This window comes from Manacus vitellinus, unplaced genomic scaffold, assembly GCF_001715985.3.
Source record: "Manacus vitellinus isolate BGI_N305 unplaced genomic scaffold, ASM171598v3 scaffold_26_pilon, whole genome shotgun sequence".
In the NCBI taxonomy this organism is placed as follows: Eukaryota; Metazoa; Chordata; class Aves; order Passeriformes; family Pipridae; genus Manacus; species Manacus vitellinus.
This window is the reverse complement of record NW_021939960.1, coordinates 8,444,698-8,470,882: the sequence shown is the minus strand read 5'-3', so window position 1 is coordinate 8,470,882 and position 26,185 is coordinate 8,444,698. Positions and strand designations below refer to the sequence as shown.

At 51.8% G+C, this 26,185-nt stretch overlaps 2 protein-coding genes across 4 annotated transcripts; both read left to right on the top strand.

Annotated features, from left to right (window-relative positions):
* The first annotated feature begins 307 nt into the window (after positions 1–307).
* On the top strand, positions 308–11,875 carry RAD21L1 (RAD21 cohesin complex component like 1). Of its 3 annotated transcripts, none has more exons than XM_029960340.1 (13): positions 308–591; positions 751–880; positions 2,352–2,451; positions 3,372–3,478; positions 3,857–4,042; positions 4,655–4,756; positions 5,731–5,841; positions 6,885–7,114; positions 7,968–8,070; positions 8,840–8,982; positions 9,677–9,757; positions 10,163–10,240; positions 11,058–11,875. In XM_029960340.1, the coding sequence occupies exons 1-13, from the start codon at positions 448–450 to the stop codon at positions 11,262–11,264; spliced, it is 1,722 nt and encodes a 573-aa protein (XP_029816200.1). In that variant the 5' UTR covers positions 308–447; the 3' UTR covers positions 11,265–11,875. The 3 variants fall into 3 exon arrangements, with proteins under 3 accessions (XP_029816200.1, XP_008918299.2, XP_029816202.1); XM_008920051.3 differs by having other exon boundaries at positions 11,055–11,875; XM_029960342.1 differs by lacking the exons at positions 7,968–8,070; positions 8,840–8,982 and having other exon boundaries at positions 11,055–11,875.
* Positions 11,876–14,274: 2,399 nt separating this feature from the next.
* Positions 14,275–26,067, top strand: SNPH (syntaphilin). Its single transcript, XM_029960402.1, is given in 8 exon segments — positions 14,275–14,534; positions 14,613–14,650; positions 21,058–21,397; positions 21,977–22,078; positions 23,727–23,876; positions 24,756–25,695; positions 25,697–25,774; positions 25,777–26,067. Coding segments are annotated over 8 exon segments (2,199 nt in total).
* Positions 26,068–26,185: the final 118 nt, after the last annotated feature.

The window sequence follows — 26,185 nt, the reverse complement described above, 5'->3', positions numbered from 1 at the left end:
CCATCCCCTCAAGGTCCTGCCAAATCTCCCCCTCCCCTCAGGGTCTCACTAAATCCTTTCATTCCCTCAGTGTTCTCAGGGATCCCCCATCCCCTTGGCACCCAGCTGGGTGTCCCCATCCCCTCAGGACTCTACTAAATCTCCCCGTCCCCTCCTAATCCCACTAAATTCCTCCATCCCCTCAATACCCACCTGGGTACCACATCCCCTCAGATCCCAGTAAATCCTCCCATTCCCTCAATACCTGCCTGGGTTTCCCCTGCCCCCAATCCAGTCAGATCCCATAAATCCCCTCCTCCCCATAGCACCCGACTGGGTCCCCCATTCCCTTAGATCCCATTAAATCCCTAATCCTACTTGGTGCCCCAGGACCCATTTCCCATTGGAAGGGGGAATTTCCCAAGGGGAATTTCAGCAGGGCTGCCCTGCAACCCTTGGCCAGGCACCATGTTCTACGTCCATTTGCTCATCAACAAGCGGGGGCCGCTGGCCAAAATCTGGCTGGCTGCCCACTGGGAGAAGAAGCTCACCAAGGCACATATCTTTGAGTGCAATTTAGAGGACACCGTGCAAAAGATCATCTCCCCAAAGGTAGGCTGTGCCATGAGGAGCAATCTCCTGCAAAGTCCCGGGGTGGAGGTGTTCATCTCTCATAGGGAACTCTGTTACTACTGTAACTGTAAAAAAAAAAAAATCCTAACTCCTGAACAACTTTTTTTTTTTTTTTTTTTTTTTTTTTTAATCCTTAAGTTTGCTATAGCTCTGCGAACCTCTGGACACTTACTCCTGGGAGTGGTGCGGATTTACCACAGGAAAGCCAAGTACCTCTTGGCAGACTGCAGCGAAGCTCTGACCAAGATGAAGTCAGCCTTTCGCCCAGGTGTGTTCAAAATCCAGCGCTTTCCCAGCTGTATCCTTTACAGCTCTCATTTTAAAAATTAATTTTTGGATATTGTTAAATACACGTTATTGATCCCAAAGGCAACTGAACATACTTGTGCCTACCGCTGGTGTTTAGTCTGGCTTAATTTAATGCTATTTCAAGTTTTTGACTCCCTTAACAGAAGCAGCATCTTAAGTGGGCTTACAAGGAGATGCTTGAATTCAGCCTCCATTCCTGGATAATTAATTTTAATTTCTGATGACACTGACAGCATGTCTAACAGTGTCAGTGCCAGACCTGACAGCATGTTTTGAGCTCTGGCCATGTAGCCAGGGAGAAGGGAGCTGAGATGACTGGATCCTTATCCAACAGGCTCTATGTTTGTTGTACTTAGGCAACAAATGGGAGGCACTGTTGTCTAAAAAAAGGCTGAGAATGGGGACACCAATGTCTATTACCAGCTCTAATTGCTTTGTGACCTGGTCTGTTTGCGGAATAGAGAAAAATTACTCTGCATTATTTTCAAATTATAGAATCATAGACTCACAGAACTGTTTAGGTTGGAAAAGCCCTCCAAAGATCTAGTCCAACTGTTCCTCCCAGCACTGCCAAGGACACCACTAAACCATGTCCCAAGTGCCACATCTGCACGTGTTTTAAATCCCTCCAGGGATGACGACTCCACCACTGCTCTTGGAAATCTGTGCCAGGGCTTTACAACCCATTCAGTGAAGAAACTTTCCTTAATATCCAACTGAAACTCCCCTGACACATCTTGAGGCTATTTTGGATAGATACTATAGCAGCTTGGAGGGCACCATGCAGCATAAGAACAAGACAAGTGTCACAGCAGAAACAGAGACTAAAACTAGACAGAAGGGGGGAGAAAATCTCAGTGGAAGTGGTAAAATGCTGAAAGAGGCTGTCTGGGGATCCTGTGGGATCTCCATCAGCAGAAATAGTCAAAAGTGATCTGACTGTGAAATGAACTCTATTCTGAGCAAAAGGTTGGGTTTGATGACCTTCAGAAATCCCCTCTCACCCAAATTGTTCCAGGATTCTCTTGATTTCCAAGTACTTGCAGTCTCAGTACATAATTATTTGATGCTGGAGACACAGGAGAGAAAAGGAAACCACAGTGATTCATTTGCAGTGCCATGAAAGACTCTGGGCTAAATGTCAGCTGGGAGAATCTTCCAGGAACTTAAAGCAACTATTCAGAAACACAAGTACTTACATATTTCAGGTCCTATTGCAGCAGACTCTTCTGTATCTGCCTGTAAAAAATAGATCTTCTAAAAGATGTGGAAAATAAAATTCCACTTTGGAGTGCCTAAGCTTTACCATGCTGTGATTTAGAATGGCAGCAGCCCCTCCTGACAGGTTTATAGGCTTATTATACCTACTTGGGAGAACACTACTTTTATTTTATTGATACTTATTTTGTTATGTTGTCTGTTTCTTTCAGGGCTTCTTGACCTTCCAGAAGAGAACTTTGAGGCTGCCTATCAGTCCATTACATTACCTGAAGAATTTCATGATTTTGAAACACCACTACCAGATGTAAAGTAAATGCTTCCCTAGTTTTTATTCATTCTTTTTAGTATTTTCAGAAGTAAAAACTATCCTTGCTGTTACCTGATCAAGACTCAGATGGGGTTGTTTTGATTTGATAACTGAATTCTCCTAAATTCTGAGCTTTACAAAGCTACAGGTGCAGTCTTTGTGCTTTGGTAGTTTTCCTCAGTCTTTTAATCAACAGACCTTCACAATGAATTAATGCCTTGAACTTAGACTTCAGGATTTTAAACTGTCTGAGTGAAGGATGCAAACAGCTTTCTGATCTCAAGAGAAGAGATAAAAGTTAGTATCAATCCTGGAAACTCTGGCCAGTAACCCCACTGTTGTACTGTTCCACTGTGTGACTTCATTTCTGCTCCACTGCTCTCCGTGGCCGGGGTGTTTTATCAGCAGGAGTCAGCCTGGCTCCCGAGGAAAAGCCAGCATATTTCTTTGGCTTTTCTAACACAGATCAGCATTAATTCAGTAGAAAACTGAAAAAAAAAAAAAAGCAGGAAGCCAAGTTATATTTCTGATGGCTCTGATGCCCTGAAGGTCCAGGGTAACAGATTTCCACTGAGGCTTCCTCTGTACCTCCCCATAAATACAGTTTGATGGGATCAGTAAGGGTTTATTATTTTGTAAGTACAGCTGCAATGTAATACCATTTATTCAAGGGCTGTGGTGTGGTGTGTTCTGTAAAGGTGCCTTTTCTGCCAGCTCAAATAGTTGTGTCATTCGGTTTAAAAGATGTTTCAGGAACAAAATCAAATGAGTCCAAGTTTACTGGCAAAAGAGAGTGGAGAAATATGGGGGTTTCTGATGAAATTCTAGGATTGAAGGATATTTAGAAGCAATTTTCACATTCCAGCTGAATGCTCAATGGGTTTCAATTCACCCTCTATTTTTGTAATATTTTTTTCATCAGTGCCATTGATGTTGCTGAACATTTCACCTTGAATCAGAGCAGAGCTGAAGACATCACACTTACAGAGGATTACGAAAGCAACATACCTCTCTGTGTCAGAAACTTTGGTGAGAGAAGTTGAGAAATTAGAAATATTCCATAAGGGAAACTGTGTTTTATGCGAAATTTTGTACAGTCTGATCCCTTTCCACGTGTGAAAAAGCTGTGATTTATCATGCATTTGTTCCATGCTTGTTCTGATTGGTCTGTCATATCATCTTGTGCTTAAAATTTTATGTAAGCAATATAATCTGATATCAGAGTGAGAATCAAACTAAACATTCTCTGTTTTTACTGAGCTAGCAGAATTGTTTATCGATTATCCCAACTGAGGTATGGGGTATCTTGCAATCTTTTAAAAATTATTTGAAAAAACTAGGAAATGGATGAATCTGGGTTTCCAAAGCTCAGGCAGATGAGGCATCAGAAGCTCTGTGTTTCCTCAGAGGAAGAAGCAGATGCACTGAGAAGACAAAGCTTCTTTGAGGGCAGCTTCCTGACGAGCAGCAACAGCCTGGTGACTGATCACAACTCGGCCAGTGCCAGTGGAGACAAGTCTGTGCTGCATGAAGATGTGTTCTGCTTCCAGCATGACCGTTTTGGAGATGAGGAGGATGCTGCAGATATGATTGGTAGGGCTTGCAACAGACAAACCGAATCAGTTTCTCTCCAAATATTTTTATTCTTATAGGAAAACAAACAAGACAGCACCAAAGTTGTTGTTTTCAAACATAAATCTTGTGTTATTTGTTGTTTTCATGCTTCATTTGTTTTCTACTTATGACTAAATCTATGATCACCTAGACACTGCCAAATTGGTTTAAAGGCTATATTTCATTATTTTAGAATTAAAGGCATTAAATTTATGCTTAATGCTTAACAGTTTAACTTCTATTTTCAAAGGTGAAATAATGCAGCATTTTTATCCTTACTGTTGAAATAACAAAGGCAGCAAAGTAGCTTCTACATTGTTATGGCTTAGAATATCTGTATAAACCTTATAGATTTATACCTGTTAACACTATCAAGGTCATGTTTTTCAAAGAAAAGATGGAAATTTCAAACTTAGGACTAACCTTCTCCTTTTTGTGCTGTTGCAGACAGCCCCACCACTGACAGCCATCTGGGGAAGCTGAGCTTGCTTTCTTTGCAGAGAATTAACCTTAAGTAACATCAGGCTGTGTCAGGCTATTTCATGACTACCAAGGCTTAGGATGACTAAAACTGTGTGTTTTGTGTTTAAGAAATCCTGTTGAGGGATGAGCAAAATGGCCTAGATAGAGATATTCTGGATGTAGAGGAAGCACGTCCTTTGTCACCAGATCTGCCAGAGAACAGCACAACCAGTGAGTTTGCAGAGTCTGCTCCATCTCACACAAACCCTCTGTTCCTGTGTTAATGCCTAAGGTCACACACATTCAGCTTTGTGCAGTATCCTGTGGCTTTTTCCTTTCTTCATTTATTTTGCCTTTCTTTTTTTTTTCCTAAACTGCTTCATCCACCTACTTTAGGGTAATTTCATTTGATTTAGGGATTCCAAATTTGTAACCTGACTTTGCTTAGAAACTCTTTTATGTGGCATCCTGTTGGATATGCTGTTGGTCCACCCTGCTGCTCACAGTTTGATGTTCCTTTTGAGGGGGAAGAGAACCCTATAAGGTGTGCTATAACTGTGAACTTTCCCTATGAGAGCTTAAAAAGTCTTTCCCAACCTAAAAAAATTCTATTTCTGGTTTCATATTTCTGTGACAAATGACACTTAAGTAGTTCATAAAGGTGTTGCTAATCTTTTGGTTTGATGTTGATGAAATAAATTACATTTTGAAAAGTGTTTCTGGGAAATCTTTGTTATCTTAAATCCCTGTTCCCCCATCACGGTGTTGCTTTAAAACTGAGAATTCTGGAACAGCTTTAAAGGGATAGAGTGGCTCTTGCCTCTGCTTGTGCTAGTGCTGGTGCTCCCTGTTCCTTCTCTATTGATAGAAGTGTCCACACTGTCCTGCACTTGCCTGGAACTGCAAACAGATACAGATTGAAACTACACACATTTCCCCCTAAACACTTTTCCTCCAGATCAGTTCTTCTGCCTCTCCCACTGCCTGGTCCTTCTGGGGTCAGCGAAGGGAAACGTGCAGGGCAGGGCATGAGCAGCAGCAGTGCCAGTGATTACTGCTGAACATAACTATGAGCTTATAAACAAAGCCACAGTTGTCTGATTCTCACCATTTTCCTCTGATATCATTCTCTGTTGTGCAACTGAGATGTCAGTCCATCTTGTGAGCTTTCTTGCATTTGGGTTATTTGCTGGGTTTTCTTGCAGTTGAGTCCAACTGTGCAGACACCATCATGAAGGATGTAAGTCACACAATGAACGAGACATTCCTTTTGTTCAAAGAAGAAGGATTTGTGCTTGAGCCAGTCGATGACACAGGTCAGAACTTGATCACTTTCTTGCTGGATGTTTGCATTAACTATGTTTGGTTTCCTTAGTAGTCAAAACATTTGCAAAAGAGATTATTCCCACTCTAGTTTTCATCTGCTCCTTCTGTCAGAGTTCCATTTTATGGTAACTATTATACAAAACTAGTGTCAGGTCATTTGTCTGATCTGCCCAAGTCTCTTCTTGCAGTTTATTCCATGCACCAAATCAAGTTTTGTTGCTCTGCTGGCACTGCAAGCCTGGCCTGCTCAGGGGTGGTACTGAAGTTTCACCTGAAGAACTTTCATCACCAGTGATTTTTAATTTTATCACATCAATGACTTTAATGTTTAAAATAACGATCTTAAAACTTTCAGGCCTTTGGAAAATGTTGGTTTGTGAACTTTTAACTCTGATTAAAGATCCAAAAAAAAAAAAAGTATTACATTTCCTCTGTGAGTAAATCTAAATGCTACCTATCACCTTGCTGGCTGTTTGCAAATAAACAAGCTCACGTTGACAGCAATATTTACCACATTGGAATTTTCCAGCCTGCCAGAACAATATTCAGGAAGTTATGGCTATATAACCAATCTGTGTCTTTCTTTTGTGTTTACATCTTGATTAAATTGCTAAAGGATTAAACTGACAAATACAGATATGAATTATGAGGTAATGAAACCTGTTGAGTGCACCAGCAGTTTTTGGAACACTTAACTTCCTGATGGATTAAAGACAGCTTATTCAGTCTTGCTGCTATATCATGTGTTCTCATTAAGTCCTCCTGTTCCCAGTTCTTTAGTACAATAGTCATATGTCTTCTGTAATGAAACATATGGGAATTTCCTGTACAGGAGTACAAAGAGTGAAAATTTCATGCAATCTTTTGAAGAAAGGGCCTCTGCACTTGTACTTTGATTTTTCAAGTCTGGGTGGTGTTTGGGGGGTCAGCAGCTGGTTTGATTCACAGGGGTTTTGTTTTTTATTTTATTTTTTGTGCCTAATGTCCTGGGAATAGACCTTAAGGCTTGTTCTTTATTACTTGCTCTACATAGCTGTGACCCCGAGGAAAAAAACCAAAAGAAAGAGGAAGTTGCTGGTGGATGTACAGAAGGAGCTCAGCTGCAGTGCCATTTACAACCAGCTCACCAACTGCACAGACATCCTGGCCACGCTGGACCTCGCTCCCCCAACCAAGAAAACGATGATGTGGAAGGAGTGGGGAGGTGTGGATAAACTCCTGTCCCACTCCACACAGCCTGTGGTTCACGCTGACCTGCAAAAGGTAAAGATCAGCTCCCTGTGGGGTTTATGCCACTGAGTAGGTTCCAGGACCGTTGCAGAGGTGGGATTTGGCTGACTGGGGTTTTGCAGACTCAGTCTGATCCGAATTTCAGTGTCAGGGGAAGCATTGCTCTGCAGTGCAAGTCAGCTGGACCCCTGAGGATTATTTGCACACTCACCACTAATTACTTCATCATCTGTAGAGTCACAGCCTTAACCTCCTGCAGTCCAACAAGAAGGGAAAAATTACAAAGACATGAGAGTTGGTGTTTCATTTCACACACTGGCACCTGACTGATCTTACCTAAGACACAACTTTTTGCATTTCTGTCCATTTCTGTTCTACTTTCTCCTTTGTTTTATTGTTTTCTGGCTTGTTCCCTCTCTGTAATCAATCTGAGACATCTTTGGCCTATATTTACTTTAAATGTGCATCAGACTTAAATATTACTGTTAGAGTATTGCTGACGGATTTGGAAGGGTTCACTGCAGCAGCGCAGCTTCACCACTTAGAGTCCAGCTGCAGAATTACAACTTGCTCTCTAAGAGGATAAAAACTGCAGACATTTCTTTCTTTCATCCTTCCTGGCTTCAAGGGAAAATGATCCAAGCTGCTCCTAAGATCTTTTTTTTTTTTTTCATGGAGTTCATGGACAATGCTGAAGCTGCAGAACGCTGTTACTTCAAAAAAAAAAAATCAAAACTGCAGATTTTCAGAATGACCTAATTTAAATATTAAAGTTCCGGGTACCAATAGTTAACGTGCAGCTCGTATTCATACCTTTGTGTTGATGTTTGCAAATGATCTGATGTGATATTCTGAAAGCAAACAAAGAAAAAATAATTATTTTCAGTTGTTTGAAAAATGCTTCAAGAGTGTCAGATTTAAGATGAGAGGAGGTAGAGTACAGAGGGTCTCTGAAATAGAAGAAATGCGAAAAGACCAAGATACCACAGGTAATATTTTAATTCTCTTGTGCAGAATTAGCTGTTAGAAACTATTTTCTATTCTACATAATGTTTGAGACACATGCATGGTGTTTGTGTGCAGTAGTCTACAAATCAAAGGCCAAAAAAGTTAAATGTTAAGGGAGTTAAGGGACTGTTGTTATTAATAAAAAAGGTTGGTTTGTATGTTTTCTTTTATTGGTCCTTTGCTGTTCTTTTGTTCTTTAGAAATTAAATGAAATGCAAATCTCTTTCTTCCCTGTGGCATGAAGAGATATGTTTAGTGTTACCTTTTGGTTTCTCTGACTGTCTCTGAAACTGCAGATTTGGGTGGTGTTATTTGGGGTATTTTTAATATAATAAAAAAAAATATTCCCACTTATTGTGAGCTTAATCAAACTGCTCTCCAAATTTTCAAATTCATGTAAATAATTCTATTTCTATCTGGAAGATTTGGTTTTCTTAATATCAGGCAAGAAAAAATGTCATGTTTCGCTCTGTGAAAACTAACCTGTGTTTCTGCCTCAGAAATGAATCAACAAACCCACCTCCTGTGAATCCACAAAGGTCAACTTTTAGAAAAGGAAACACTCCCTTGGAAGGTTCTTCTTCCATTCTCCTGTTGGGAAGGATGTTTCTTTAATACTTGCTCGTTATGGCTCCTACTCTCAAAGATTGCAAACTAGGGTGTGATATTTGGGTTTCAGTGTTTGGTTTTTTTTTAAGGACAGTGACTCACAGTAATTGCCTCTTGAACTCTGGTTTTCTATTAATACAGGGATGCTGCCAGTAGAAGAGCCAAGTTACCTGCAGGAGTCAGCTCATTCTGAGACTGAGAGAAATATTAGAAATGACTCCTTTGTGGTTATTCCACCACAGAATGCCAGAAATGAAACCAATGGGAACTGTGATGAAACTATAGTGAGCAATTTTCCTCAGTTTTAGAGACCTAAGTGTGTTTATATTGGTTCCACTTTGTGCTAAGGTTCCACCTAAAACACATTAAGAAATTATTAATGTTTGAAAAGGAGGCTAAAGCCAACCAAGAGAACATGAAGTAGCTTGTGTCATAAAAGTTTATTTATAATTACTTTGGTAAACTCTCACAGTGAAGGAATGGTTAATGAAACTGTCTGTTGATAAGTATAGATTACAGTCTAATCACTAAGTATAAATGAAAGCTTAATATTAAATATGAAATATTGTAGTGATGAGATAAATATACTAATCTTTATAAAGGATTTTGTGTCTCATATTGAGGAAATACTTAAGCAATAACAAATTATCTATCTCTACCATCTTCACTTAGGGTGAAGGGCATTCTTTAGAGAATAGAAGCCTCATTAAAGTTGAAAAGTGACAAAATTGGACCTAATGGCAGCAGAGAACATGTGCTCCGTGCCTGAACTGTGCCCATAGGTGCAGGTTCAGCTGTAGGATAACTCCTACAGCAAGGTCCTTCCCAGTGTCAGGAAAGGCACGGTGGAAATAGCAACTGTTAACTAATTTTGGAGAACTTCATTATAATTAAATCCTCTGAGCAGAGCTAAGTAATGAGAATCTCATTGTATGGATAAATGGTCAGCCCTGCTGATTGTCCTTTCCGTGCCCACAGCTGGATGGAGCAGCTTTCTCCGAGAGCTCCAAAACTTCCTTGGGCCAGGAAGCTGAAGAACAGCAGGTGGAGGTGCTAAAGGTGTGTGTCCTCAGAGCTGGTGGCCCTGGGTGGCATCAGGAACCAGGGCAGTCAGCTGCCAGCTTCAGAGGTTAAGCCCAAAATCCCATGCCAAATATTTGAACATCCAGTACAAATATTGTCAGAATCCCAGTCCCACAGAGCAGTCCCTTGCTGTGGAGCTGCTTCACTGGAATGCCTTCCATGGTACCTGGCCTGTTGCACCTGAGCTGTCTCTGCAGCAGAAAGCACACAGGTACCCTTCTTCTCTCTGTTCACAAAACCTTGTGTGAGCACTGACGTGTCAGATTCCCTGACTTTGGCCACCCAGATGCTCAGGTTTTCAGTCAAGCTGGAACTCCTGTCCTTTTCATCACAGTGTGTGACTTTTTACAAACACTAACCTTCTGTTTACTTCCTCTCAAGGAGCAAAAAAGGATCAAGAGAGACAGTGAAGAAATAAAATGGAGCAAAAGAACTCTTCAGTTACACAAAACTTTACAGGTACCAGTTCTGGATCTTGTTATTAGACGTCAAAACCAGGTGTTATTTCAGATGGACCGTGTCAGAAAAGCTCCTCCTTCCACACTGTCCATGTCGCTGCCCCTCACCTGCAGCATGTAACTGTGCTTTTTTGGGTATTTATGTCAGGATTTGGGGTGCCTGACGTGGGGTCTCCTCCCACAGCTGCAGGAATCGCGAGAATTTTCTGAACATTATTTTATACGAACTCATTTCAAAGGCTCTGTGCAAATAATAAATACATACTTAAACCTCAGTGTAGCCTTTTAAAAAACAAGAGATAAGAACACTTAGTTCTTGCCTGTGAGGTCCCTGTAACCAAAGAACAGGCTGCACATGGATATTTAGTGTTTTCAGACACGAACCACGGTGGAAGTGATCCGTTGGTGTCACGGAATTCATTGGAATTGTAGATGTTAGTAACACATGTAGGTACCAGCAATACTGTGGCAATAAAATGTTCAGAGCCATTTCCATAAACACGGATGCCAAGATACCCAGAGAGGCTGTAGACTCCCCACTCCTGGAAGTGTTCAAGGCCAGGTTGGATGTGGGCTTGGAGCAACCTGGTCTAGTGGAAGGTGCCCCTGCCTGGGGCGGGGGAATGAGATGATCTTTAAGGTCCCTTCCAACCCAACCTGTTCTGTTCTTCCATGATTCCACGAAGGCTGGATCCTGTTCGAGGCATTCAAGCAGAGATATTCCCTCTGGGCAGCTCTCTCTACTTGGAGCCCGTGGGATCCTGTTTGACCGGTGGGGAAGCTGACCTGACTGATTTCTCATTTCCCTCACGCAGCAACTGAGGACATCAGGCTCGTGCTCCTTCAGTTTTCGGGAGCTCTGTCGGAACAACAACCGGAAAGAAGCTGCAGCCAAGTTTTACATCTTCCTGGTCCTGAAGAAGCAGCTGGTCCTGGAGCTGCGGCAGCGCGAGCCCTTCGCCGACCTCACGGCCAGGGCCGGGCCCATGTTTGACAGAATCATCAGCTCATCAAGACACACCTGAAGTTACACCTTCTCAGCAAACAGTTTTCCTGGGAAAAGGGTTGAGTGCCTTCCTTGTCCAACCATGGGAGCTGAGCAGAGCTCCCTGTCATTTACACCACGCAGCAGGGGCCTGTGCAGGTGTGCTGCCCCAGGTGTTCTCTGCTGGGCTTATCTTTAATATTCATGGTTATATGATGAGTTATAGGATGGTTATATGATAGGTTAACAAGATACCACTAACATATATTCCACATAGGAGATTTACATTGTTGGGGATTTTATGGAAGTCCTTAAAGGAATTTTATAAAAGTCCTTGAAGGGATTTTATAGAAGTCCTTCAAAATGTTTCTCATAGACCACTTTTGGAGATTAAATTGTTTTTATGGAGGCTTGTGTCTGTTAATCCTCTCACACCATCAGTAAGAGACATCTGTTAACTCTCCTTAGCAAAAAATTTAGTCTATTTAAAATTATTCCTTTCAAAGAACGTTCAGTATTTGATATTTTAAGATCTAGCAAGGTCCTGTCTCCAGTGTTGCTTTTGTCTGTCCAGAGAGACAGATGTTACACTGGCCCTAGAAGTGTCCATAAGTTTCAGGAAGAAATTCTATTACCTAGAAGTCCTGCAATTTCAGAGATAGTTTACTTACTAGCACCTTTATTCATGTGTAGATTTACTTAAAAATTGATGTTAACTGAAATATTACTAGTTCCTTGTATTTTTGTCTAATTTAAGATAAATTTTACCCCTTTTACTGTCATTTTCTGAAGCTCTTGGTTTCCAGTTGGCCCCAACAGACACCAGAGGAGTGGTTGTGCCCCCACTCAGGTGCTCTGGTGCTGTGGGGACACTACTCTCCCTTCATGTGGAATCAATAAAAATTAGATGTTTCCTTCACTTGTTGGTGTTTCTTCTGAAGGATCGAATCCTGTGGGTTCATCTCAGTCAGGGATGTGGTGATTTTACTTAAAATTGGAAAGGATGGGTGATATTGTCACCTGGCTTTTGGGTGTTCACTTCACCTCAGTGACACCCCTGTGTCTCTGGGCCCTCAAATGTGTGTGGTTCCTGTCACACAGGGTTCAGGGCAGGTGAGGTTTGGGTTGAGGGTCTGTTTAAGGGAGTAAAAAGGCTTTAAAAAGGGATGAAGCCCCAGTTTGGGGCAGGAGGATGGCACAGGGTGGCCACTGGCTATGGGGTGTTCCAGCTGGTGTCCTTTTATTTCCACATAGGAATTTTTGATAAAATAAGCAATAAACATTTGCTGCTGTTCTCTGAGGGGTGTAAGAAAGGGAAAAGTGTCCCTGTTTGGTAAAATACCTCTCCCTTTTCAGCAAAACAAATGCTATTTCCCTTTTTGGGTGAGAACAGGAGCATGGCCCAGGCCAAGACTGGAACTGAGGTGGGTTCATCCTCTCCTTGGGCCGGGCCTGGCAGCTCCAGAGCCAAGTGCTGACCTGGGTGGGAAAAGGGGTTGGTTTTGGTGAAAACCTCTCCCTCTCTTCCCATGGCAGGTCCAGTCCCCTTGGAGCAGTGCTCCCAGTCTGCGAGTCTGAGCATCCCAGGAAACCAAGCACTGCAGACTGCAGAGGGAAGGAGGAACTATTTGTCTCCCCCAAAAGCCATCAGGAATGACTCTGCATCTCACAGCAGAGCTGCTGCCTGTGCCACATGGCCAGAGCTGCTCCAGTGGCAGCAGATGTGATAACTCATTAATTTTCCTTTCAAGGAGAGAGGCTGTGCACTGGATTCACCAGGAACAAGGGAAACAAAAGGCAGCTGGAGGCGGGCAGGAATAAATGGGAGATATATATATACACTGAAAACAGTCTGTGTGTCGGGATTAATGAGGCACAAATCATGCAGGAAATAGCGCTGGAGGAAAGACGGGCATGTATTAACCAAACAGGTTTGTCAGAACTCCAGAATAACTGTGGGGGTGTGACAAAGGGAGCTGGGAATGGCTGGGAAGCACAATGGGCCTCAGGTCCGGACCCAAAGCAGGAGCTGATTCTGCTCTGACCGTGCCGACACGGGAACGTTTCCCTCCATGATTCCGTATGTGGACTCACACACGTCGGATGTTACCTGGGTGTATGTAACACGTGCATCTCATGCTCCTGGTCTCCACGGGGGTGTCCGCAGACGACCTTGGGCGTTCCTGGCCGCGGACACCGGAGCAGAGCCAGACCAGGTGCCCTCCTGCTCCCCCCACCCACCCACTCACAGGCTGCAGGACGTGGCGCGGGGGCTCCCGAGATGCTTCCTCATGGGATAATTTTGGGAAGGTTAATCTCGACAGCTACCGCAGGAAGGGTGCGGGCAGTGCCATGAGTACCTGGGCTGTGCTGGAGGACGTGCCGTGCCGTGCCAGCCTCCAGCCTCATCTCCCAAACCCCCGGACCCCAGGAACAGCCCGGGGCAGCAGCTCGCTGTGGCTGATGCTGCTTCTCCACCCCAGCCCCGGCAATTCGCGCTCACCCAGAGCGGATGGAAATAGGGCAGAGAATTCCAGTTATTTATTGATTTTACTTTATGAAAATGCGTCACTAATTTGGGGCAGGGATCTCCTCAGAGCTGCACCTGCTAAAATGAAAATTACGACGCCGATGGGACTCCAGGGGCCGGGTGGCCGCAGAGCGGGGCTGCCCCGTCTCCCCCCTCCCCTTCCTCCTCCTCCTCCTCCCTCCGGGTTACGGCGGGGGAGGAGCTCACGCTACAGGGCGCAGGGCTCACCCGGTCCGCGGGGCTCCGCCGACGGGGAAGGACCCCAAAACCGGCTGTTTTCTTTTTTGAGGGGGTTACGCCCCGGCAGAGGAGAGTTGCCATAGAAACGGGGGGAAACCCGGCGGGAGGGGAGGCACCCGCGGCGCCGTCGCTTTAAGATCGCAGAGGAGGGAGCAAATTACGCAGCTGCTCGGCTCATCCCTCCCTCCCTTCTTCATCCCTCCCTCCCTCCCCATTCCATCCCTCCCTCCCTCCATCCCTCATCCCCTCCAGCGCTCCCGGGCGCGCCGGCCGCGGCACCATGAAAGGGCCGGCGCCAGGTGATGGAGGCGGGGGAGGGCGCGGGCAGCGGGGAGGGCGCGGGGACCCGCAAACCGGGCACCGCACCGGGCACCGCGCCGGGCACGCACCGGGCAGCCGCACCGGGCCCGCGCCCGGGGCACACGCGCCGGGCACGCCGCGTCGCCTGCCGCTCACCGCCCGTTCTCCCTATCCCGGCAGGTCGCTGAGCCCTCCGCCGGCGCTCGCCGCCCCGACATCGCGGGGCCGCTCGCGGCAAGAGTGAGCGGGCGGGGCGCGGTGCGGGGCGGGGGCCGGCGGTTTCGGCGGGACGCCGTGACTCATTCTTTCTGGCTGCAGATTTCGGAGAGGGGAGGCGGGGTGGACGCCACGCACGGGTCCTGCCACGCCGCCTCCGCATCGCGGGGGGGTTCAGAATGGGGGGCTTCCCCGGGGCACTCAGGGTTCTCGGGGCGGCGTCCACGGATTAGGCCGCGCAGCGCACCCGCAATTGCGTGTGCCAGACCCGCGGCCACACACGGCACGACCGTATTTGCCTGCGCGCCAGAGTCCACGGCATGCACCAGATCCCCATGGCATACCCCGACCCACACTGCAGCCACTTGGACCCCCCACCACACCCACCAGTCCTGCTTCACAACCCCGGACCCACATTACATGCACTAGGACCCACACAGCAGCATCAGCCACACATCTCATGCACCTGACCCACATCTCATGCACCTGACCCTCCCTACACACCCCAGACCCACATCACATGCACCAGATCCTCCGCTGCATGCCCCAATCCCACATCACATGCACCAGACCCATATCAGACCCTTGTCACATGCATCAGACCCCATCACATGCATTAGACCCTCCCTGGAAGCACCAGACCCTCCCTGCAGACCCCAGGCCCACATCTCATGCACCAGACTCTCCCTGCTTACACCAGTCCCATGTCACATGGATCAGACCCACATCACATGCACCAGACCCTCCCTGCACACTCCAAACCCCCCTCTCCTGCACCAGACCCTCCTGCATACACCAGTCCCACGTCACAGGGATCAGACTCTCATCTTATGCACCAGACTGTCCCTGCAAACCCCAGCCCCATATCTGCTCGTGCAGCATCCCAGTGTGTCTCCTGCTCCATGGGGCATTGCAGGAGCTGGAGCTGCTGTGCAGTTGACATTTTATTACTTAATGGCTTCATGCTCCATCTCCAAAGGGACACGGAAACACCCGAGTGGGCTGAGCCGGGTGCTCTGTTCTCTCCTCCCCGCAAGGTCAGCGCTGTGGTTGTTGCACAGAACCCGCTGCTGGGCGCCTGTTCTGCTTATAAAATCCTGGTGTTCCCACCCTCCCTGGGCAATGGACACGCCGTGCTGTGACCTTGTGCCAGAAGGTGCAGATCCCGGTGTCCAGGGCTGTGGGGTCCCAGGGTGGGGGTCAGAGGGGCAGTGCCCCTGCTCCCACCTCGGCAGCGCTGCAGAGGGCTGAGGCAGGAGATCTGGTGTGTGGTTAAAGTAGGCCATTCCAGCGGTGCGGAGACCCAGGGCTAATCCCCCGGCACCGCCGTCATTCCCAGCCCTCTCTCAAGGTGGATGGTGGTTAGGGGAGACCTGCTTCCGCTGCGCCGAGGCACAGAGGGGAGGAGTAGCTGTTGCACTGGAAGCTGGATTTGTCTTCCATGTTTTTGCCTTTGTATCCTGAAGGAGTGGGCTCTTCCTTCTGCTTCCCAGTCCTCAGCTCTGCTCCTGGCAGAGCACCTGTGCAGGATGGGCTGTGCGGTGCGATGTCACCTCCATCCCATCCTGCTGACCTTCCCAGCCCGGGGTGAGACACGGGGTCTGCACACTGGGTGTCCTGCTCCTGCTGTCATGCTGCTACAGCATGTCATGGAGCTCTTTTCCCATTTCCTCTTGACTCCAGAGGGCCCAGCGAGAGCCCAGACTGTGCCCTCTGATCAGGCACCTTGTTTTTAGCTGGTGAGGGCTGGGAATTGCCACCTCCCCATTTGGAGGTACAGCCAGGTCAGCTGGAAAAGTGATGAACTGCATAACCCGAGCTTTCCAAATGGTCTTTGTTTTCCTGTAATCTCCGTGTGGCAACTCAGCATTTTATAACAAACAGGAGGATAAAAGGAGATGCTCCTGCACTTTGGAATGGGATACAACCACTTTTAGCACCATTGATTTTTCTGGTGGTGTTGCATAAACACCCCGTGGGGTTTGTCCCTGCTTGCGCCCTGAGCACTCAGCTCTGCCCTGAGCTGGATTTAGCAGTGGCCTTGGCAGTGCTGGGTTAGCAGTTGGATTTGATGATGTTGAAGGTCTTTTCCAACCTAAATGGTTCTGTGATTCCATGATCTCCCTCTGCCCGGAACTCAGGCGAAGCTCTGCCTGCTTTGGGATGAGCCATCTCCACTGGAGCAGAGGTTCCCAGCCTATTGGAGGTATCACCACATCCTTGGAATCTCCTGAGCAGGAGCAATGCAACCCCTGTATCCCAAAAATCCCCCATGGCAGGAGTAGGAGCACAGACATGGTCACCAGTGTTTGCCCCCAGCTGCTCGGATGGTGCCCCCAGTGCTGACCCCCCTCCTCCATCAGGACTTCTGCCGGCCCTGGCTGCTGGATCCTTCTCCTTCCCACCACAGCCCGGCTGTATCCCGGTCCCTTTTCCATTGCAAGCCACCCCTGGCATTGCTGCTGTCTGGGGACACAGGGCTCTGCCCTGCATCAGCTGCTGGTGGTTGGCCACCTCCAATACTGTGCTTATTTTTAGTGTGAAGAAAAACAGAGGCAGTGTCAGGAAGGCAGGGAGGCTCCTGTGGAGCCCTTTTTGCCCCGTGGAAAAACAAAGCTGTGATTTCCCTCCCCGCATTCCCTCTGCTTTTAATCTTGTTCATCCTGGGAGGCTGGAGATCTCCCAGGGGACACCACGGTTCCTCTCCCAGGTCTCTGCAGTGGGTGAAGCTGCTCTCAGACGCTTGGGCTCGGTGCCACCGTTGCAAAACGCTCCTCACACAGGATGTGCCAAGGGAAACACGGGAATCCGGCAGCGGGCAGGGTGATGGGAGCCTCAACAAAGGAAGCAGTGAGCGAGAAATCTGGGAAAATGTGGCAGCTGCTGGCACAGCAGCGTTGAGCTGAGGGTGAGCCCTGGGCTCTCACACCTTCTCCCGTGTTCCCCGTGGGGATGGGGTGAGCTGTTGGGGTGTCTCAGGCCAGCACAGCAACCAGATCCCTCTGAATCCCACAGGAGTTGAGCTTTGGAAGCTCGTCAGCCTGTGGCCATGAAACCTTCAGAGGAACAAGCTGAGGAACCATCGGACACTTCACTGAGCCGATAGTGAGGGTCTCTCCAGGGGTTCCATGGCCCCATTTCCCAATGGAAAGCACCTAGGAGGGGCAATACCTACCCAGCCCAGTGTATCACTGGCACAGGTGGTGGATCCGTGATGGAGTGGGGAAGTGGCAGGATTGGAGGTGAAGAGGCATCTCTGCGGGGCAGTGATCCCAAAAAGGAGCTGAGCTGCTCTTCCTGGGAAAATCTTCCTCTGGGGCATGAGGCTGAGCCTCAGGGTGCTCTACCCCTGCTCTCATGGCTCTGCCATCCTTTGCCCTTTGCACCACTGTCATGGTGTGATCAGTAGGTGGGCAGAGCCCCAGGTCCCCTCTGTGGCTGGTGGGACCCACCAGGAGATGTGCCCTGTGGTCACCCATGCCAGGACAGTGGCAGTGTGTGGGTCTTGTGCCAGTTCTGCATCCCAGCCCTCTGTGGGGGATCTGCTTTTCATGCTGTAGCTCCAGTTGTTTCCTTGTTAAGGCTCATTACTCTTATTTATCAGGAATTCCTCAGGCTAATTCCACTGCATGGAACAAGCCCTGGTTTGTGCTGTTGTTTCTAAAAGTGCTCCCCTTCTGTTCTACGTGTGCCAGGAGACTCACAGGGACTTTTGCTGTTGGAGGCTCCAGGAAAGTGTTGGTTCTGGTCCCCCCAGTATGGGGACAAACCAGTGCCCCCTGATCTTGCTCCAGGAATTGTCCTGACCACCTCTGCTCTGGAGACAGGATGGGAGAGCTGGGGTTGTTCAACCTGGAGAAGAAAAGGCTCCAGGGAGACCTTGGAGTGCCTTCCAGTGCCTAAAGGGGCTCCAAGAGAGCTGGAGGGGGACTTTGGACAAGGGTCTGGAGTGACAGGACAAGGGGGAATGGCTTCACACTGACAGAGGGCAGGATTAGATTGGATATTAAGAAGAAACTTTCCAGTGAGGGTGGTGAGGCCCTGGCACAGGTTACCCAGAGAAGCTGTGACTGCCCCATCCCTGGAATTGTTCAAGGCCAGGTTGGATGAGGCTTGGAGCAACTGGTCTAGTGGAAGGTGTCCCTGCCCATGGCAGGGTGTTGGAATGAGATGAGCTTTGAGGTCCCTTCCAACCCATACCATTCTGTGATTCTACCCCCCTCCATGGACGGGGATGCCACCCACTAGACCAGAGTTAATCTTGGGTTTCTCCTTGCCTTCCTAGTGAGGCTCCATTGGTGCTGCAGCAGCTCATCCTGGTCCATGTGATGGGGGTAATTCTGTGTGCAGATCAATAATTTCCTCAGCCTTTGGGAGCCACGCACCACACGGGAAGGTGTGTGTTTGGCTTTGGTGCTGAGTCTGCCCACCCTGCCTGTCCTGGGCAGCCCTTGGGCATGGTGAGGCTTCTGGGGAGACTGAAGTGGCCCGTTGATTCTTTGAGAATAAAGACAGTGACAGTTCATTACCGGTGGTTGAATTCCAGACACCCTGGGTGCTGTGGGAGGCACTGAGCCTCGGCGTGGGCACCAGGCAAGTCTGCAGCAGTGGGAGGAGGAAGAGAACGAAATGAGCTCCTCAGACATAAGGTCAAATCCAGGCTTCCCCACAGAGCCATTCCTGGCTGCGGATGCTGGCAGGGGGTGCCTGGGGTGCAGCACAGGGTGCTCTCAGGAGCCCCAAGTGCTGGACACACACGTGCCGTCTGTGGTGCTGGCACTTACTGGTGCTGCGTGTTAGGAGGGGGCAGAGGGACCCCTGTGCAGAGTGGCATGGCATGAGGGTGACTCTGCCGTGGGTGGGGAAAGACCTGGGTACAGCTGGGATGCCACTGGGTGGGTGCTGGGTACACTGGGTTGATGCTGGGCACGCTGGGTTGATACTGGGATACCACTGGGCTGATGCTGGAATACCACTGGGCTGATAATGGATATCACTGGCTGCAGGGCCCAGGACACAGGGCTTGGGGCTGTGAGAGGGCAAGGAGTCAACCCCCGTGGCCACAGATCTCCCTAAATCCCTGCTCAAGAGCTGTTGGAGTGCAGGCTGTGCCGCAGCCCTGCGTGGCGCTGCTGGAGGATGCCGGAGAATCCTGGAGGATGCTCCTGCTGGCCACGCTTGGCTCTCCATGGATGCTGATTCACGCTGCTGCAGTAGCAGAGCTCGCAGCCACTCAGGAGCAGTGATCCAGCAGGACAGAGCCTGCCTCCCCTTGCCCAGGTCATCTCCTGGCAAATCCATCCCAGGTCGGAGCAGCAGGACCCCCAGCTCCTTCTTGCAGTGTCCCAGGGGTGCTGCCCCCGCCCTGGCTGGGGCTGGGGGTACCCTGTGGCTACACATCCCCAGCACTTTGGGCTCTTCAGTGCCCTGGTTTGGAGATCAGGGAACAGCGAATCCTGGGCAAAGGAGAGGCCTGGGCTGGGCAGGGTGGGCTTTGAGGCAGCCTGGAAAAAAACATCCTGGGGTGGCAAATGCAAAAGGGTGCATTTGCTGTGCCCCCCCTCCTCTCCTGCCTCCCCTCTTGTCCCACTCCTCGCACTCCCCTGGAGCAGGGCCAGCAGCACCGGGTGTTTCCTGTCACCCATCGATTATGTGCTGGCTGGTCCCATCGCTCGCGTTGCTCTGCCAAAATCTGGGATAAATGCTGGCATTGTGAATGGGCTTGGGGATGGGGGGAGGGAGGAGCACACAGTGCCCCCATCCCGTCCTTCTCTGGCAGACTGTGAGCACAGTGGGGATCCCAGCGGTGCCGTGGGATGTTTGGCAGGATGCGGGTGCTGAGCGGATGCTTCCCTCACTCCCTGACATCCTGCATGTGCCCGAGGTGCTGCAAGCCTCTGGATCTGGCCTATTTATTTACAGGAAAGCAGGCTCTGTGGTTCCCGAGGGATTAGCTGCTGCTGCCTCATCATGCAGGGATCTGTTCTCCCTCACCTGATTTCACTGCTGAATGCGTGATTTGGACTTAATTATGGCAAAGCAGGCGCCCATCCCACTGCGGGGAGAGCTGCCTGCCCGGGGAGGTCCAGGGACGGGTGTCAGAGCCCTTGTCCCATCTCTGCCCTGAGTAATGCCACCACTGCAGGCACCCTGTGTCTCTGTGGCATACTCTCCTTCTGGTATGGATGAGCACCTGGGGGCAGCGGGAATCTTGTCCCGTGTCTGGAGCCTGGTGGGAAAGGAGCTCCAGACCATGGGCAGGCACCTGCTCTGCTGTTCTAAATTAAGAACACCCTCGCCCTGTGCCCACAGCATCCCGATGGGCCCAAGGCATGCTGCATCCCAGCATTCCCAGTCTATGGGAGGCAGGCAGGAAGCACAGCCCAGATGTGCAGGGGATGCTGTCCACGTCTGCCTTGGGACTGGTGGCCCTCGGGCCTACACTGATACCCTGGTGCCAGGGCTCACCTCTCATTTTGCAGGGTGTCTGCCTCCCCGGGGCCGCGTTCCTGCCTTCACCTCCTCTCTCTGTTGCCTTCACCCGCAGTTCCCTGTGCCCAGGACCCGTGGCACCGCGGCCATGTCCATGCCGGGGAGCAGACGCTCGTCCACTGGATCACGAAGGTGAATATGCTGCAACCTCTGGCTCCAGGACCGGGCACCAGCACCTGCAGCCGGGAGGGGATGATCCCCACGCCTCCACCACCAGCTGCCACTTCGCAGCACGAACCCCCAGCCCAGCTTTCGGGGGGTTGCATGGCGCTGCCCACTGCACAGCACTTCCCTGTCCGTGCATGTGGCCCCCTGAGCGCTGCACTCCCCGTCCCTCTGTCCGTCTGTGCCACGGCCAGGATCGACCCCACCGTCCATCTGGGCGAAGGCAGGCAGTGAGTGGTGGAGAGCACTGGGGTTGGGGCAGTGAAACTGGGAGGTGTGTTAGCCCTTGGAAAGTCTCTCCTCGAGCTGAGTGATAGAGGCAAAAAAGGGAGGAAAAAAGCGTTTGTTCCTTTCCAATGTCTCCATGACCTGGTCTGCTGTTGTGGAGGTAGAGGCCCAGAATGGGCAGGGAGAAGAGGCAGAGCTGCCCATGTGGAGGTGATGCTCTGGCAGACATGGCCCGAGCTCTGCCGGGACCACGCTCCCAGGGGACTCTCCAGGGGCTCCCGGGGGGTCCCAGGGGCTCCCAAGGTCCTCAGGGTGCAAGGATGCTGTGCCAGCATCCAGGGGCTGCCACACCAGGGAGGGGGGAGCGGGTGGGCGTCCCCCCCAGCCCTGCCTTTGTGCCCATCGCCATGTCCGTGCCATTTTGATCCCTGCTGTTTGTTTTGTCCTTTTGTCTTGTGTGTTCTCGGTGTGGTGGTTGGCAGTCGCGGGGTTTATGGACGGAGTGGCTTTGCCTCCTTCTTTAAGTCTTCAGCGCCCTCAGCCACTCGGCCTGAGACACAGCCTCTTCTCCCTGCCTCCAGGCGCCCCTCGCCCCCCGGGAGGGACACCTACGGCACCTCCTCGCTGAGCAGCAGCAGCAATTCTGGCTCCTGCAAGGGCAGCGACAGCAGCCCCACCCCAAGGTAACCCATCACCCGTGGCCCCAGGGTGGCTGCCGGGTGCCCCTGGGCAGGGGGGAGCAGCCCCCCCATGCTGCCGGTGCCGATGCCCGGCAGGGACAGGAGCGCAGGGCCCAGTGGAGTGAGGCTGTGCGCGTGGTGGCTGGGGGAGCTGGAGCTGGCAGAGCTGCTGGCGTGTCTCCAAAGACCCTCACTATCCTCCTCCAAACCTCTCCACTGCTGCTGTTGTGTTGTGTCCCTCCCTGTCCCCCTGCCTGCCACTCAGGGGCCCCCGTCCCCTTCCCTCCGTCCTGCTGTGGCTGTGGCTTGCACGCTGCACGCTCCCTCCTGCCGCTCCCGCACTCCAAGGAGCACCTGGATCCTTCCAGACCAAAGGCACGAGAGCAAGAACTTCGCTTCCATCCCCTTGTGTTGCCTGGCAAAGGTTTGGCAAGAGCTGGTGGCACCCCGGCTTCTTAGCAGGGAGCTGCTGGTGTGTTTCGGGCACAAACAGCTGGCACCAATCTGTGGGACAAGCACCAGCCCCAGCCCCTCAGGCACAGCAGCCCATGGTGCACTGCTCCAGGGAGTGAGGCCCAACTCCTGCGTGTCCCCAGCCACCTTCCAGCTCCCAGAGGTGGAGTCAGTCTGGGAGGGTCTGAAGGGCCCGTGGGTGACATGGTGATCAGGGCCCATGAGTGCTGCAACTGGGGACAGTGGCCATGGGGCAGTCCAAGGCTACAGTCCTGCCTGGATGCTTCTAACATGATGCTTCTGTCCCTGGCCGAAGGCTGCTGGGCTGCTGGCCACCATGCATGGGGGCTTTGGGATGGCCCCCTGCCATGCACAGGGAATTCCCACCACCCTGCTGCCATGCACGGGGAATTCGGTTCCCCCACTGCCATGCAGGAGCCGCTCATTCTGCTCCCAGCTCTCCATGTGCCTCCCAGCCCACCATATACCTCTAAATGTGCAAAACCAGCCTCCCTGACCAGCCCCAGCTCTCTGCCCTAGGCTTTGGGCCAGAGATGTCAATTCCTCCACCCCAGTGCCAGGGGTGGCACAAGGAGGGTCCAGATGTGCTGCTGGCCCAGCCTGGAGCAAATGCTGGATGCCCTGGCTTGTTCTCCAGAGGCAGGACAGCTGCCATCTCCAGACCTGCTCCTTCCCAAACCCTTCCATTCCCCATCCTCTGCCTCCATTCCTGATGGGGCTGATCCCACCCTGGGGTCTCCATCCACATCAGTCGTTCCTGGAAAGCTCACTATGGGCACACAGAGACCTCGGTGCCCACCTGCTCCCAGCTCTGCTCATGCCCTAGCGAAATCCCAGCTCCACAGAAGGCTCAGTGCCCGCCAGTAGCATTAGTGGGTCTAGGAACTGCACCTACCCTCCTGCCAGCAACACAGCACCTGAGACACCCACCCTGCCCCTCCTGCCAGCAACGCAGCACCTGAGACACCCACCCTGCCCCTCCTGCCAGTGGCATAGCACCTGAAACATGCATCCTGCCCCTCCTGCCAGCAGCACAGCACCCTCGGGCACTCATCCTATCCCTTCTGCTCTCAGAGCTCCTTTGGGACCTGCTCCAACCCGGGAGCAGGTTGGTACCCCTGGGCCGAGCCTGTGCTGACCCTGGCACTGGCAGTGGGTGACATCCATGTCCCTGCAGGCGCTCGTCCAAGTACAACCTCTGCAGTGACAACCATGGGATAAAGCCGCCGACGCCGGAGCAGTACCTGACCCCCCTGCAGCAGAAGGAGGTCTGCATCCGGCACCTGAAGGCTCGCCTGAAGGACACACAGGAGCGGCTGCAGGACAGGTGAGCACGGGAGCAGCAGGCACTGACTCCCTGGCACAGGAGCTGCCAGGAAGGGTCCTGGCACCAGCCATCACCACCTGCCTGGCAGCTCCTGTCTGGGACTGGTCCTTCTCGGGGTCTCAGTTCCCAGCACGGCATCTTGTCCTCGGGCTCGTGCCCAGGTACCGAGGTCACAGCTCTACTGTGGCATTGCAGGGGTCTGGCACTGCTGCCCATCCAACCCAGAGCTGCAGATTAGGGGGCCACAGAGCCCCACGTCCCACCTGTGGTGGCTGCGCTCTCCCCTCGCCCCGGTTAAGTCCCTGCCGTGCTTTTGCTGAATTTCAGCGTCAGAGGGTGGCTAATCCCCATCTGCTCCTCTCGGGCTTAGGCATGTCCTCATTGGAATGCCAGCTGCCACACGCCTGCCCAGGGCACCTGCCCACCCCCACGCAGCCCTTGGGAGCCCTGGGTGCTGCAGCCCCTCCAGGAGAAGGCTGAGTGTCACTTCCAGGGATCCTTGAGCATCACTCCCAGGGGATCCCTGAGCATCAATCCCAAGAGTCCCTGAGCATCAATCCTGACAGTCCCAGAGTATCGCTCCTGAGGGTCCCTGAGCATCACTCTTAGGAGTCCCTCAGCATCACTCCCAAGGGTCCCTGAGCATCACTCTTAGGGCTCCCTGAACATTGCTCCTGAGGTTCCCTGAGCATCCCTCCTCAGGGTCCCTGAGTGTCACCCCCTGGGGTCCTGAGCATTGCTCCCGAGGGTCCTCAAGCCGCTGGATCCAGTCACGAGTGTTACTGGGTGATCTGGTTCCAACTCAGTGCTGGGCACACGAGGGCAGGGCTGTCCCCGCAGCCCCCTCAGCGCCGTGGCGGTGCCCTCCCATCTCCGCAGGGACGCTGAGATCGAGGACCTGAAGACGCAGCTGTCACGGATGCAGGAGGACTGGATCGAGGAGGAGTGCCACCGCGTGGAGGCCCAGCTGGCGCTGAAGGAGGCCCGCAAGGAGATAAAGCAGCTGAAGCAGGTCATCGACACAGTGAAGAACAACCTGCTGGAGAAGGACAAGGGCCTCCAGAAGTATTTTGTGGACATCAACATACAGAACAAGAAGCTGGAGACGCTGCTGCACAGCATGGAGGTGGCGCAGAACGGGGCGCTGAAGGAGGAGGGGGCTGGCGAGTCAGCCGGGGGGTCCCCGGCCCGATCCCTCACCCGCAGCTCCACCTACACCAAGCTGAGCGACCAGGGGGCCGGGGACCGCAACGTGGGGGGCTCACAGACCATCTCGCTGGACGAGGGGGCCGACAGTGGCTTCGTGGGGATGGAGGAGGCTCCGGGCCACACGGACCCACTGGAGGTGGGGGGTGAGCCTGGCACCCGCCTGCCCCCCAACAACACCTACGAGAAGGTGCTGGGACTGCGGGGCAGCGTGGAGGCAGGGGTGCAGGCCAGCTGCATGCAGGAACGGGCCATCCAGACGGACTTTGTGCCCTGCCAGCCCGACCTGGACACCATCCTGGAGAAGGTGATGAAGTCCCAGGCTTGCAGCTTGGGCAGCCCCACCTCCGCCTGGGTCTCCGAAATGGAAGACACGATGCCCGTCCCTGAGCTCGCCAACCCCGCTGGGGCCACGGACATGCTGGTGGCCGAGCCCGATGCCACGACGGCGGGTACCGGTGCTGAGGGAAGTGCCCCCTGCAACCCGGCGGTGCGGCAGCCCCCCAGCGCCAGCCCCTCGGTGGCCATCTGCCGAGGAGGAGCTGACGGAGCGACGCTCCGAGAACAACCCTTCCAAGAGCTACTGGACCGCCACTTCATCGTGGATCTGCTCGGCAGTCGGTGTGCCAGCGGGTGCCCACGGTGGCCTGCGCTGTGCGCCTTCGCAAGCGCGGCAGGGCCAGCCCATCTACAAACATCAGCTCCCATGCTGCGGGGCTGCTGCACCGTCGCCCTCCACTCCATCCGCAGGATGGGCTGTCGCCCCGTCGCCAAGCCCTGCCCCGCGGGCAGCCGCCCAGCCCTGACCCCCCGGAGCCCCCACCCCGCCCCCACGGACCCGACTGCTGATTGTAACAACCCCTGTGTGCACTGGCGGGGGACGGCCGACGGTGGAGGGGTCTGTGGGTGTGTCGGGGTGTGCTACCCCCTCCAGCTCCTCTGTCCTGGAGGAAGGAAAGGACTGTTGTTGGAAGAGGGGCACTAAGCATCACCCCCTGCTGATGGACATCCCTGCCCGTACCTCTGGCTGCGGGGGGCTGCACCCACCAGGTGGGCTCTCCCTCCATCACACTTGCTTTTTGGTTGTCCCCAGGTTGTCCCGA

Excerpts from the sequence above, each read along its gene's own strand:
- RAD21L1 (XM_008920051.3), top strand. The coding sequence starts at position 448 with ATGTTCTACGTCCATTTGCTCATCAACAAGCGGGGGCCGCTGGCCAAA. Across the intron at positions 881-2,351 it reads GAAGTCAGCCTTTCGCCCAG|GGCTTCTTGACCTTCCAGAA; the intron begins GTGTGTTCAAAA and ends TGTTTCTTTCAG. Across the intron at positions 9,758-10,162 it reads AGCAGGTGGAGGTGCTAAAG|GAGCAAAAAAGGATCAAGAG; the intron begins GTGTGTGTCCTC and ends CTTCCTCTCAAG.